This window comes from Mycteria americana, chromosome 3, assembly GCF_035582795.1.
Source record: "Mycteria americana isolate JAX WOST 10 ecotype Jacksonville Zoo and Gardens chromosome 3, USCA_MyAme_1.0, whole genome shotgun sequence".
Classification (NCBI taxonomy): domain Eukaryota; kingdom Metazoa; phylum Chordata; class Aves; order Ciconiiformes; family Ciconiidae; genus Mycteria; species Mycteria americana.
The window spans coordinates 21,572,636-21,585,294 of NC_134367.1; the positions used below are offsets into that span (position 1 = coordinate 21,572,636).

A 12,659-nucleotide genomic window follows, 5' to 3' on the forward strand; every position below is an offset into this window, starting at 1 on the left:
CAGCATCCTTCTCATTCAGAAGGCAGAATTACAACAGGGGTTCCCCAGTGTCCTTACGAGCTCAGCAAGCATCCTGGCTGGGTTTGCCTCCAGTCTGGGCCACCTCCAGCAGAAGTCAGCCATACAGTAAATATTTGGAAACAGGTTACATAATTTCAGACTATTTCTGAGAATTTTTTGTTCATGTTAAAAGGTATTTCAAATTAGGCGCAAAAGATACAGAAACTCATGTTGCTTCTCATAAGGTTCATCAGACTTTCCTTGCTAAAACCTCTCCAGCATTTTCCAAAGTAGGTGTGAATGGGGCACAATGGATGGAAAAGGAAAATTAAAAGGCTGGAAGAGAGAATATAAAAATATGTGAACTATCATAAGAATAAGTAAGGCCAAAAATGCAACTCGTCTTTGCCATTGGCCAGAGGTAACCGCAAAGGAATAGTATCTCACTGAGACAGTGAAGAGCCAATTAAATGAAGCTCCTGCACTTGGGAAAGATTGCGGAAATAATAGAGAACAACCATACTTAGCAATGATGCTTAATTCATTAAAGTGCTAAGCACAGTTGGTTTGAAGTTCTCCCTGTAGATATTAAAGGATTTACAGATGATGTTGAAGTCCTAAACTTTTCTGTAAAAGGTGATTGTATGACAGTTCAATTTTTAATAAATAATGGACATTATTATAGTTCCGTTAATAGTCTGAACTATACTCTTTACAAACATGAGTTATGACAGTATGCAACACATACTCTTTTATAATATCTATTATTTATCTATGTTTTATAATTTCATAGCGTTTAAGCTCTGAGAGGAGTTATCTAGTCATCTAATTTCACAAACAAGTTTCATCCAAGTTAGCCATGTTGAACCCAATAATTGTAGTTAAGTTAAACTATGTCAGTCTCAGAAGACACCCACTTTCAACCCCCTTTCAGATCATGGCAGAGAAGTGGGGATGCAAGATGTTCAGAGAACACAAGCAGATGTAGAAGGAAGTGAAAAAACCACCTATATACACACTAAAAACTAAAGGCGGTTGTCAGCTACAATTGGGATCAACTGGCAGTAACACCATTAATTCAGAGATGGTTCCCTGATACTGTAATAAATCAAAGACAATTTGATTCAGATTGATCTGCAAAACTCCTGCTTCACTCTGACTAGTGCCACATCACCCGGCTTGCAATCCAAATGGCACATCAGGGGAAACGGCCTCTGGGAGGACCAGCACGTGTGCATGCAATTGCGTCCTGTAAGCCACATCTGTACGAAATAGCATTGTTAAGACTGTAGCAGTTGCATAATTGAGCATTTTTTCCAGGTTTGTCTATACTTTTTGTTTAAAGAGAAACAAATTTAAACTATTTTCTTACAAATAGCTTAAAAGGAGGAATCCTAATTCTCCTTATTCTGTTTTCTCAGGTCAAAACAGAAATAAGCAAAACAAGCAGATAGTCCCCTCTGCTGCTGATAGTAGGGTCCCCTCTACTATCTGCTGACATGGTTAATGTAACCAAAATACATATTTTTAAAAAAGCTAAACTTTTCAAAAGGACTGACTAAATACAATTAAATAAAGTATGTTACTTTTCTGAAGTTATCTGGCTTTAAGTGTAAATAACAAAATGCCAGAGAATGTAGGTGGTTTCTTAAAGGGCACAGTCTGCATATTCTGGTGACTAAAAATTGTGGCAGAAGAAAGGAAAAGTGTTTTATCAGAACAGTGAAAGTCTCCTCCCTCATTACCCAATTCATCTTCAAAAAAGTCTCTTTTTGGTACTAAAAAACCTGTTTGTAAGAATCCGAAAGTGTATGAAAGTCCCCTAGCCTTCAGATTATTCTGGTCCTGATATTGCTCATCCAGTATTATGGGTTACAACAGACAGGCTGAATCACTGTGTCTTAGGTTGTCTGATTAAAGGTGAATCTTCACAAACACAAAGGCCCTGATGAGGCTCAGAGGAGCAATGTCAGGTGGAGTAACCTGAGTAACCAAACCATTGAAAATGGACTCACAGCATCGTCCATTCCCCGAGGCCACCAGAGAGAGTGGCCAGACCCCGAGCCCAGGTGTGAAACCCACCAAGATGAGCCAACGAAAGGAACTGTCCCCCGGACGCCGTGCAAGCTAAAGGGGCAGCTGCCTGCAGGGGCAGGAGCTGTTGTGAGGTGCAGGGAGGAGAGGACCTGGGAGGACTGTGTAAGAACGTCATTTGCGACGTTTTAAGGGGATTGTGGGAATGTGTGAAACCCTATGGGGTACTCAGGGAAAGGACTAAAGGTGGGGAAAGGGAGGGGTCAAGGTGGACTCGGTCAAGGTGTACTGGGGAAAGCATGGGGAAATAGAGAGAAAAGGGGATAAGAGGGGCTGTCGGAGTGTGAAGAGTTAGCTGATCGGTGTGCTCATCTGACTGAGCCCTGTGCTTGATCTCTGCAGTTTAAGCTATATTCTGCTGAAATCCTATTTCTCACTACCCTCTTTGTGGCTGTACTCTCTACTCTGAGCATGTGTTTGTGATCACTAGTGAGTTTCCAGCCAGACCAGAGATGATGAGCAGCATAAGAAACTTGAGGACCTGCAAAGAGAGTGAGTGGGACCCTGAGCCTCGGGGGCTTGCGGGTCCGGGCGTCGCAAGCTGAACCAGCTCTGGGGCCAGCCACTGTGCAGGCTGTCCAGGGTAGCTCCGTGTTGCCTGTGTGCGTACTTCACTAATGGGCTTCAGTCCCACAGAGAACGGGGTCAGGCCATCCGTGCCGTTCACATTCGTGTGAGTGCCAGCAAAGCTGCTGCTTTTGGTGTGTGCTGGTTGGTGTGACCTGCCGTGTGCACGTGTGTGTGTGTGCACCCGTGTGCATGCCTACTGGGCATAAGTGCTTGGCCTTGTACTGCCTGGACCTGAGGACAGGGAGCCACAACATCCTCCCATCTATCAGGCTAGCACTGGAAGAATCCATCTGGGTCCTGATGCTATCCAGATTTGAATGCCTCTAACACTATGAGCAAGCAGATTATGCAAAGGAAATCCTGTTGAATGTTTTCATTTTGTGTCATTTATGGTAGGGTCATGTGAAGGTCTGCAAGACCAGAAGCTGTTCACACGGAATACCAGAACTGTGAAGAAAAAGTTAAAGGCTGTGTAGCTACTGCAGGGGTAGGGTGAGGGGGGAGAAAAAGGTAAAATACTGAGTAGAGATAGATTTTCCTATTCTTAGGTCTAATATAAATATTCTTAGGGACTCTTTTCTTCTGTGTTTTCCCATATTCATTTCTCCTGCTATCTCCTATCAAGAGTAGCCTTTGAAGTTTATGCATTAATGCATCATTGAGAACTTCACAGGCATTTTTACACAGGGAAGTTATTAATTTATAGAATTCCTATGAGAAAATATGCATTTTGAACACTATGTAAATATAGAGACATTACTTTTTGTTTCCTTTGCCAAAAAAACCCTACAAAGACATGTATCTGGAAAGGCCTCTTCAATAGACAAAATAGACACCGGAGAAGCCTGCAGAAAGATGAAGCAGAGTAGAAACTGCCATGAAAATCGGAGCACTGAGGGGTCTGGACAAACTAAGGACAAGGACATTGTATTCAGGAAAGTGGAAAACAGAACAAACTTTGAACATGCCAAATTTGAAGCGCGGAAATAGGTGGCAAAGAAGAGGTAACATCACCTCCAAAGCCATTCACAGAAAAATATTTGAAGTTTTGTGATCGATTCTGTTCTAAGATATTCACTGCAATGTGTAGATAAGCAAATAAGCAGCCAACCTGATGCAGAGCACCGACAATTTTTCGTGCTTCTTGGTAGACTGTCTCAGCAGTCCAGTGGCTGTTGATGTTTTTGAGGGCTCTGGCCAGGCGGTTGTGCTCTCTCAGCCATAGCGTGTGCATAGCTGCCAGAGATGTGACCTCGCTGGATCGGCTGTCCCCGGCCATAAAGCATTCAATCCTCTCACCTTCACTCGCATTTGGGTCCTGTGAACAAGGTGATGGGATCCGGTCCGTAAAAGGCAGGTATTCCCGATGGTTATCATAATATTTAATGTTTACTCTAAGAAGGCCTTCTTTGCTTGTTAAATTCCTCAGTTTGTTTTCCATGGCACGGTTACTGCCATAGACAGTAGAAGCATCAAGGAAAGAAGTTAAGCCATTGATCTGTTGTCTTGGATTTAGCGCTGATAGATTTCCAAAGAGAATACCATGATCACCAGTGCCGCACGCCGGAGATGAGCGGTAGAAGGGCAGGCAATCCATCCCTGCAGTTAATGTATCATTGGCGGTCACCTGCATAAAAAATACCCCATGTATTTTCTGAGGTGAAGTTAGCAGCTGTGGGTGTTGAATTAAGACTTGTGTAAATATTTCTGTCTCCTGTCTCAGTTTTCAGTTGTTCAGATCTCATCTACTGGAGTGACATATTCTAAACCTGTAGAGATTGTTTTCCTTTAGATTTAAGCAAAAAGATGGTTTAACCTTTTTTAAGCAAAGACAGAAATAAACCCCAAAACCTTTACTCTGTCATAAGAACAAGCTACTGATGTAACCCCTTTTGCATAGATCTACACCTAAATTAGCCTGGCTTCACAATCAAAATTCATCATGAAATGTATCACAGTGAAGACAAGAACATTATGTCAAATTATGTTCTACTGAACACCAAGTGAAACAGCAGTTTTACATGTATACATAAAAACGTAATGAAGAGTTTCAATGTCTGCAGCAGCACTATGTAAAAGCTTTGTTTCAATACCTAATTTTAATCCAGTTTCCTAACTAAAAAAGGCATATGTAATTATTCATTCTGCTTTCTGCCAGTCCCCCACAATCCTTCCCCCACATTATTTTACAGTGACAGCTGTCTTACAAGTATTAAATTCTGACTGTCTTTATAAAAAGCAAAGGCTGAACACAGCCCTTGCCAAATGAAAGACTTCCCAGTCCTTTATCAGTTTGACCCCCACACAGCTGGGAGACTGAGGCCAAATCGTGATCCAGCATTTGGGATCCAGCATTGGGTGCTGGACAGTCAGCATTCACATAGTCTGAACCAACCTGTCGCACAGTCAGCTACTCCAAATATAGGTAAAGGGCATGGGAGAAACGTGGGAATTATCAAATTGGATCCAGGGGTATAGGTAAGGATCTTAGGGGAAAATACAGCCCAAACAAGACAGCTAGAAGTTTTGCCACAGGAGAGCACTGAAAATGGTATGTGAATAACTTAACAGATGGGGGGAGGGCAGCAGAGATCTTGGAGGAGGATAGAAAGGGAGAAAGGTTTTATTTGCATTGTAGGATATCCAAAAGGAAAGCTCAGAACATCAATTCTATTTCAACGAATAGAGTTCATCACTAAACCAAAACCTGCCAGGTTTCAAAATAACTAAAATCTGTCTTGGTTGTCTAATGCACATTTGGCTTTATGAACTCTTTTTTTCTGAAAAGCACATTATTTCCAAGTTCTAACAGCACTGCATTGTGCACCATCGACTAGCCATAACAGTGTGTCAGTTCCAAGAGTTTAAAAAAGATTAACCCCAATTAAAAATGTTATAAAAACCATGGAATGTGAGTTTCAGGGAATATAATGCTGGGGTTTTCTTATCAATTGATCAACATGAAATAGGAACAGACAACACTCACTAAAGCTGATGAAATATCCCAGAAAAAAAAATCTTCAAACATTTGACTAAGAGAAAATAAATGTTCTGTACAGACACTCGAGCTAACCTTTTTTATTTGTATTCTACCTCCTTGCTTTTCATTTTTGAAAAGTCTTTGGCAGAAGACAGTGAATACTGCAGGTGTTATATAAAATGCAATTCCTTCTTCATGCTTCTAATAATACAGAGACCAGTCTATGAGGATAAAATAGTTATTAAATTGGGGGTAAAAGTAACAAGGCAACTTTGGAAAGGAATTCAAGAGCTTCATATAATAACATCATTACCTCATTTATTGTATCAAGTAAAATTTTCTTACTACTGAGAACTGATGGCAGTAGGAATTGATAGCAATAAAGCATTTAAGTTAAGAAAGGGTTTCATTTGGTTTTCAAGTTTTGTTTTGTAAAGAAATTCTACCAATATTTCTTTACTAGTTAGGTTTTAGGAAAACGAAGTAGGTAATTTTTGAAGGAAGTATGTAATTTCTTTTTCTTTTTCTTTCTTTCACTGATCACTGAAATCAGTAATTTCTCTCCCTTGGGTTTTCTATTTAGTATTTGTCTCTATTATTAAGTCTCTTGCTGTTAGTGTGGCTTCTTTTTGCCTTCAGCTGGTAATGTAAGCAAGAAGCTCATTTCATACTACAAATACCTGCCACAGCATTATATGTGTTTGAGTGCCTCCTGCTTCTAGTTATCAGGAAAGCCTGGAAGAATTCAGGTATCACTGGGAAAAAATGTATGAACCGCCTTTAAGTTGTTAAACAGCGAGGCTCACAACAAAGCATACCAACAGTCAATGAAGTTCGTACTGAATAATCTTTAGTTAACTGCCTCTGCCATTTCAATTCAAACCATTCTGTGCCCCAGTGGAGAAAAACAGCAGTAGTGAACATTAAGGGGCTGGCAGAACTGCATAATGCAGTCCTTTCCCTTTTCACGGGATAAGCAGTGTACAGCCAGCAGCTGAATGTGGAAATGAGAGATTCCTTACGTTATTATTCAAAAGACATAAAAAATAGTATGAGAAAAGAAAAACAAAAGACATAAAAAATAATATGAGAAAAGAAAAAGACCCTTTTCTGCTGAAATGGGTACAGAATCACGTTTTTCTCCAAGACTAATGAATAATATCCGTATCAGTTTTTTCTCTGCCTTGCATAATTCTGGAGGAAAAAAACTCACAACAAAACCCTCTCTGGCCACAATAGTTTTCCTAGTATAGCTGCACATTGATTTAAACTGTTATTATGGTCAAATCTGTTTATGGTGAAATTCTTTTATGTGTAGGAAAATGAAAGGTACTAATTGTTTCCATGTACTACAATGTCTAAACTGTTATTTCAGTTAAAGAAAAGTCTTTCTTGTGAATTTGTTCTGTGGGAAATGACCTTGTAAAAGTATTTTTGCTGTAGACTTAAAAGAAAACCAGCTTATGGTCTATGAAACTTTGCCAATAAGGAAAACATGAATGTTTATTTGTGGACATGAAACTCGGAGGAGAGTCAATGACCCCTTCTGACAGTGAGCTGCTAGCTCTGAAACACAGAAGAAAAAGGCAGGGGCTCACTTTGCTGGTTGTTGAGCACACACAGACTGATCCATTTGTAGCTGAGACAGTAACCTGTCATGTTACGTGTCACCTTTTGCAAATCACCTCACTTTTCTGGGGCTCCGTTTCTTTTCCACCTTTTTGTATCTGAACTGACTGAAAGCTTTTCAGGATTGTATCCTACTATGTGTATGTGCCATGTCTAACTTATTGTCAGCAATGTAATTAATACTGAATAAAGTCAGTAGCTGTCCTATGAAAGTCTTTCTAATGCCTCATTATGTCTCAGCCCTAACCTGAAATAATCATCTGAGGAATGACAGGTTATCTCTGCAACCCTGTTCCATGTGTCAGGCTGTTGTAAAAGAAGTATAAACTAAAGCTAGTAATTTTTTCTTTTTTTTTTTCATATTATGGGATTCTGAAAAGATACAGAAGAAGGATGTTCAGGCTCTACCAGAAGCTACAGGCTCAATGTGAGAATCACTGGGTGAAATTCTATAGCCTTTATTATGAAAAAGTCCAGAATAGAAAATCATAATAGTTCCTGCTAACCTATGAATCATTTACCTACACTTGTTATTAATATTAATGCACTACCGCAGCTTTCAATCCTTCATTGAATTGCACTGACTCAGAACATTTTCCAGATAGTTTCCCTAACCTGCACAGTCAGGAGCTCCCGTTCCCCAGTGAAACCCCTAGAGAGGGCGCGGAGCTCTAACCACAGTTGTCCTTTTCCCTGGGTGGATTCTCCCTTGGGTGCCGCTGTTCTAGGAACACAGCAAGAGTGTAAACTGCAGCCTCTATGTTTACCTTGTCGGATAATATGCTATTGATTTCACTGTGTTTGGAAACCAGCCACAGTTTCTTCATACACAAAATGAACGTATAAAACTAACTGTGGCTGTTTGCAAAATATTTAATAGGTGGAGATTAGCTTTACTTAAGATTTCAGAAAGAAAATCAGTTCTAGGGGGAAATAGCATTTTGTTTCAGTGTTCAAAAAATAGTTCCTCTGGTTAACTACAAGCCCCCTCCTTTATTTACTTTTTTTTAAAATACAGCGTTTATTCTTTGCCTTTGACAAAAACAGTCACAAAGTACTAGATACAGCATAGAAAAAGAACAACAATCTCCGTATCTGTTCCTCTTTAAGCTGTGAATAACAGAAAAATAACAAAACACAGCTGAAAGATTCATGGAACTGTGATCAAGTAATGAATCCACAAGTTGGGAAACTTACCTAATACTTACAGGTTTGTGTCTGAATTTCTTTATATGTCCCCCCCATGGCCATTCTGCATATCAGACACTAATTCCCAAAGGTAGCCATGGGTATGCCTTGATCCCTTTCCCCTGCTAGGCTATACTGCTGGGTAGAAGCAGCTCCTAGGCTACATTCAGTGTCAGATTTAGTACAAGTAACTTGCTTTCAAGAGCATCCTTGAAACATGCCCTGTGATGAATCTCTTCACAGCTTCAAGATAGAAATCCAAAATATGTCCCTTGTTTAGAGCACTGAAGGATGCACTTGTGGGTGTATGCCATGGTAATCCATGCGGCTTCTTTCTCTCTGCACCGTAATGCCGCTGCCACATGAATAATGTTAGCCTTGGCATCCTTTTTAGAAGATCCCTTAAATTGCCTCCTTTTTAAGCAGATGGAATTTCTAGGCTTGAACTAGTCAGGGTTCAGTGATCAGACTTCTATGGTCCCTGTGATCTACATTTGATTCAAGTTATGGGCAAGAGTATGAGCCTGTTCTCAATTTAAAAATTTATTTAGTAACAAAAAAATGTGGTGGTTTTGCACTTAAAGATCAATACTAATTGCACTGCTTCAAAGAATATGTCATAAACAGTAAACATAAGCTTTAGAAGACTTTTGCAGATTTATATCTACAGCAAACTGTCTTTTTAAACATGGGTGTCAATACATAGCGTCCTTGCGTCATATGGTGGAGACACACTCCACCTCCTTCACACATCATGTGAAGCACTGCTGGTCAGGGACTGGACTTCTGCCCTAGTATGCTGGTTTTGGCTGGGATGGAATTGATTTTCTTTATAGTAGCTAGTATGGGGCTATGTTTTGGATTTGCGCTGAAAACAGTGTTGATAACACACTGATGTTTTAGTTGTTGCTGCAATACTCAAGGACTTTTCAGCTTCCCATGCTCTGCCAGGTGCAGAAGAAGTTGGGAAGGGACATAGCTGGGACAGCTGACCCCAACTGACCAAAGGGCTATTCCATACCATATGCCATCACGCTCAGTATATAAAGCTGGGGAAGAAGGAAGGGGGGCACATTCAGAGTGATGGCGTTTGTCTTCCCAAGTAACCGTTACGCGTGATGGAGCCCTGCTTTCCTGGAGATGGCTGAACACCTGCCTGCCATGGGAAGCAGTGACTGAATTCTTTGCTTTGTTTTGCTTGCGTGCACGGCTTTTGCTTTCCCTATTAAACTGTCTTTATCTCAACCCACGAGTTTTCTGTTTTACTCTTCTGATTCTCTCCTCCATCTCACCAGGGGGAGTGAGCAAGCGGCTCTGTGGTGCTTAGTTGCCAGCTGGGGCTAAACCACGACACAGTGCATAGAGAAACTGGCCAGTAATCAAGCTCCAACCTAAGGAAAGTAATTTAGGTTGCTCTGGATAGAGATGGGGGCATCAGTCCAAGGGCTGTCATGGGCATGGGGCTCTCCTGTAGCATGCGATGGACAGGCTGCACTTTGAGAAATAAGAAAGTGGTTTGACTTTGCTACTTAATTTTTTGAGTGAAAGGATGACTATACTTTTAAATTAATCAGAGAAGAATACAAGATCCTACATTTATATCAATTTATGTTTCTTCTAACCCTCTAAAAAGCTTTGAATATGTTTTCTGTCTACTCAAAGCAAAGAGGTGATGTATGTAAGTTTCAGCAACTCCCTGAAGATCATTTTATACATACGTTGAAAAGATAGCTCTCTTCAAAAGTTTGCATTAGCTGCTGGAAATATCTTTGCTTGCACTGAGTAAAGTTAAGATCCTTTCACTTTATCTGGCTGGTAATTTAAAACCCGAATTATTTATGACCACTTCCCTATTTTCCCCAACGGAACTCAAAACCTTGAAGCATGAGAACAATAACACTGGGGGGGACTAGTAAGGTTTCTCTGCAACATAAACCTGAGAAGTAGAAAAATTTGGTATTTGTACTAAGTACCTTAGCTATAGTTTGTTATTTCTACAAAACAATTTACATATCCACCTGTTTCATTTAATAGTTGCATTGGGTTTCAATTTTTCTATCACTGTCTGCTCTAATATTTCTGGATGGTCTATCAATTTGCTTTATAATTATTTCAGTGTATGTATATCACTACTGTGCTTTACTTCATTCACCTGTTTAGAGCCTGGAATTTCTCTTGAAGAAATTAATTTAGAATCTTACCTTTATTGGAAAACATGGATTTTGTTTTTCACATGTCATCTGGCACTCCATTCCAGTTAGGAAGGTGGCTCTGCTTGTGCTCTGGGGTGTGAATGCAATGTCATGGTCTATGTATTGTCCCCACACCATAATAATATCAGAATATAGGTTGTCTTCAGTAACAGCCTCATTAGACGCGTGAATAATTTTTTTGGTCACTTCACGAACCTGGGAAGAGAACTAATTTACCTGGAGTGCCAAGTAGTATTTACTTCTCACAAAATGATAAAACACTAAAAAGCAGGGGGAACAGTGATAAAAGCTATCTTTTTTTCCCCTTAGAATACATTACGTTGTAGAATACTTTTAATGGTTTGCTTAAAAACAAAACCAAAAAATACCCAACAACAACAACAAACCCAACCTCTGACAGAGTCTTAGGTTCAGGAGCTGAGATACCGGTGCCACAAGCAGATTCAAAGATGTTTCAGCTGAGTTTTTATATATAATTGCCAAATGAGCAGTGTATCTTTGATCTGTTCCTTTCCAGAGAATTTTGAAAACCACATGTTTCTTTTAGACTGTCTAAAATTTTTCTATTTATTCTGTTTTCTGCTCCCTTAACAAATGGATTCTGTTTGCTGGGCAACCTCAAATCACTGTGGATACAGAGGCGCTGGGCTGCTCCGTACATAAATGGAGCAGTTTATGCAGCAGAGGAGACAAGCTAGGTTGCAAATACATAGTAGCTGAAAACTCTGCTTCATTTTCACAGGAAGGGAGAAGCCAAAACACATTTCTGAGGCACTTCTGTGAAAGCTGCATAGAGAGATAGATGCTCTGAGGGGGAACACATGGAGACATCTATGCTACATGTCCAGCCTATACTAATAACCAAGCAAAACCATCAGAGCAAAATCAGCAGTCAGTTTGTGATGATTAGGGTATCATTATTATTCACAGATTCCTCCTTCATGCTGCAAAATATTCCCTCACATGCAATAGCTGCCTTAGAAGTCAAGCAATTGAAAGGGCAGCACATTAAATAGAGTCATAGAGTCTGTAATAAATATAAGGGCTATATAATGAATGTATAAGGCAGGTGCAGTTAAATAGAATTGGTAAGGACAAGAGGCAACATGGGACTTGTTAAGAACATCAGGCTTTATATTGAAATAGTCAAGAGCAGAGATACATAGAGCTCATCAGGAATACAAGTCCTTATATCAGTATTTAATAGCTTTGGTGGCCACAAAGCACAAACTTCTTTTCTTGCAGTTAGTAAGATTTTCTTATCACTGTTAACTTGCACAGCTACGCTCTTTTCTAATATTGCTTTATAGTAATCCTCACACTTATCTCTCACCTTCACAGTATTTGCATGTTGCTTGTTAAAGTATACAGTTGGATAGCTAAAAGTACAAAAGAAGACAATTATGTAAATGAGGAAAAGCATCTATGGCATTAGTTTTCTCCTATCTTACTTCAGAATAAAGCAGAGAACCTTGCTGATGGTCAGATATGAGCAGATTCAGTGTAGTCATGTAGGTTTGTTTTAGCGTGTTTTACTTCACCAGCATGTACCCTAATGAATCTAGAAAAAGGCAGTTTGTACCATCTACTGGAAATTTACCTATGCAAATGTCAGGTTTTCATCTTTAAGTGCTAAATTGTGCAGCTTAGAGACAATGTTATTTAATTAATAACATGAGTTGCAGGTGACATTAACACTAAATTCTCTTGCTCATCCTTATTAAACATACGGTGGATAAAATAACAAGACTTTGAGTCCATTAAAAGTCAGGTTTCAAAGCAATGATGGCAGACTAGAAGTAGTAAATCCAGCCCAAATTATTGCACACTCCACTGGGGAATTTTTCACCCAGTCCTCTATGCAAATATTTTTTGTTCAAACTTCCTTCTATAGCAGCTCTGCTATTTTTTAAGTATATGAGCTGCTAAAATCTATAAATATTGCAATGCCTTCTTAGTTCAGTAACTTGGTCTATCTAAAAAAT

At 39.7% G+C, this 12,659-nt stretch overlaps 1 protein-coding gene across 1 annotated transcript in view; it reads right to left on the reverse strand.

Annotated features, from left to right (window-relative positions):
• The window catches only part of TPO (thyroid peroxidase), a 44,675-nt gene that overhangs the window by 14,182 nt on the left and 17,834 nt on the right, over positions 1-12,659 (reverse strand). The window contains 2 exon segments of the mRNA XM_075497272.1: positions 3,776-4,291; positions 10,663-10,869. Of these exon segments, the coding sequence (XP_075353387.1) occupies positions 3,776-4,291; positions 10,663-10,869 (723 nt within the window).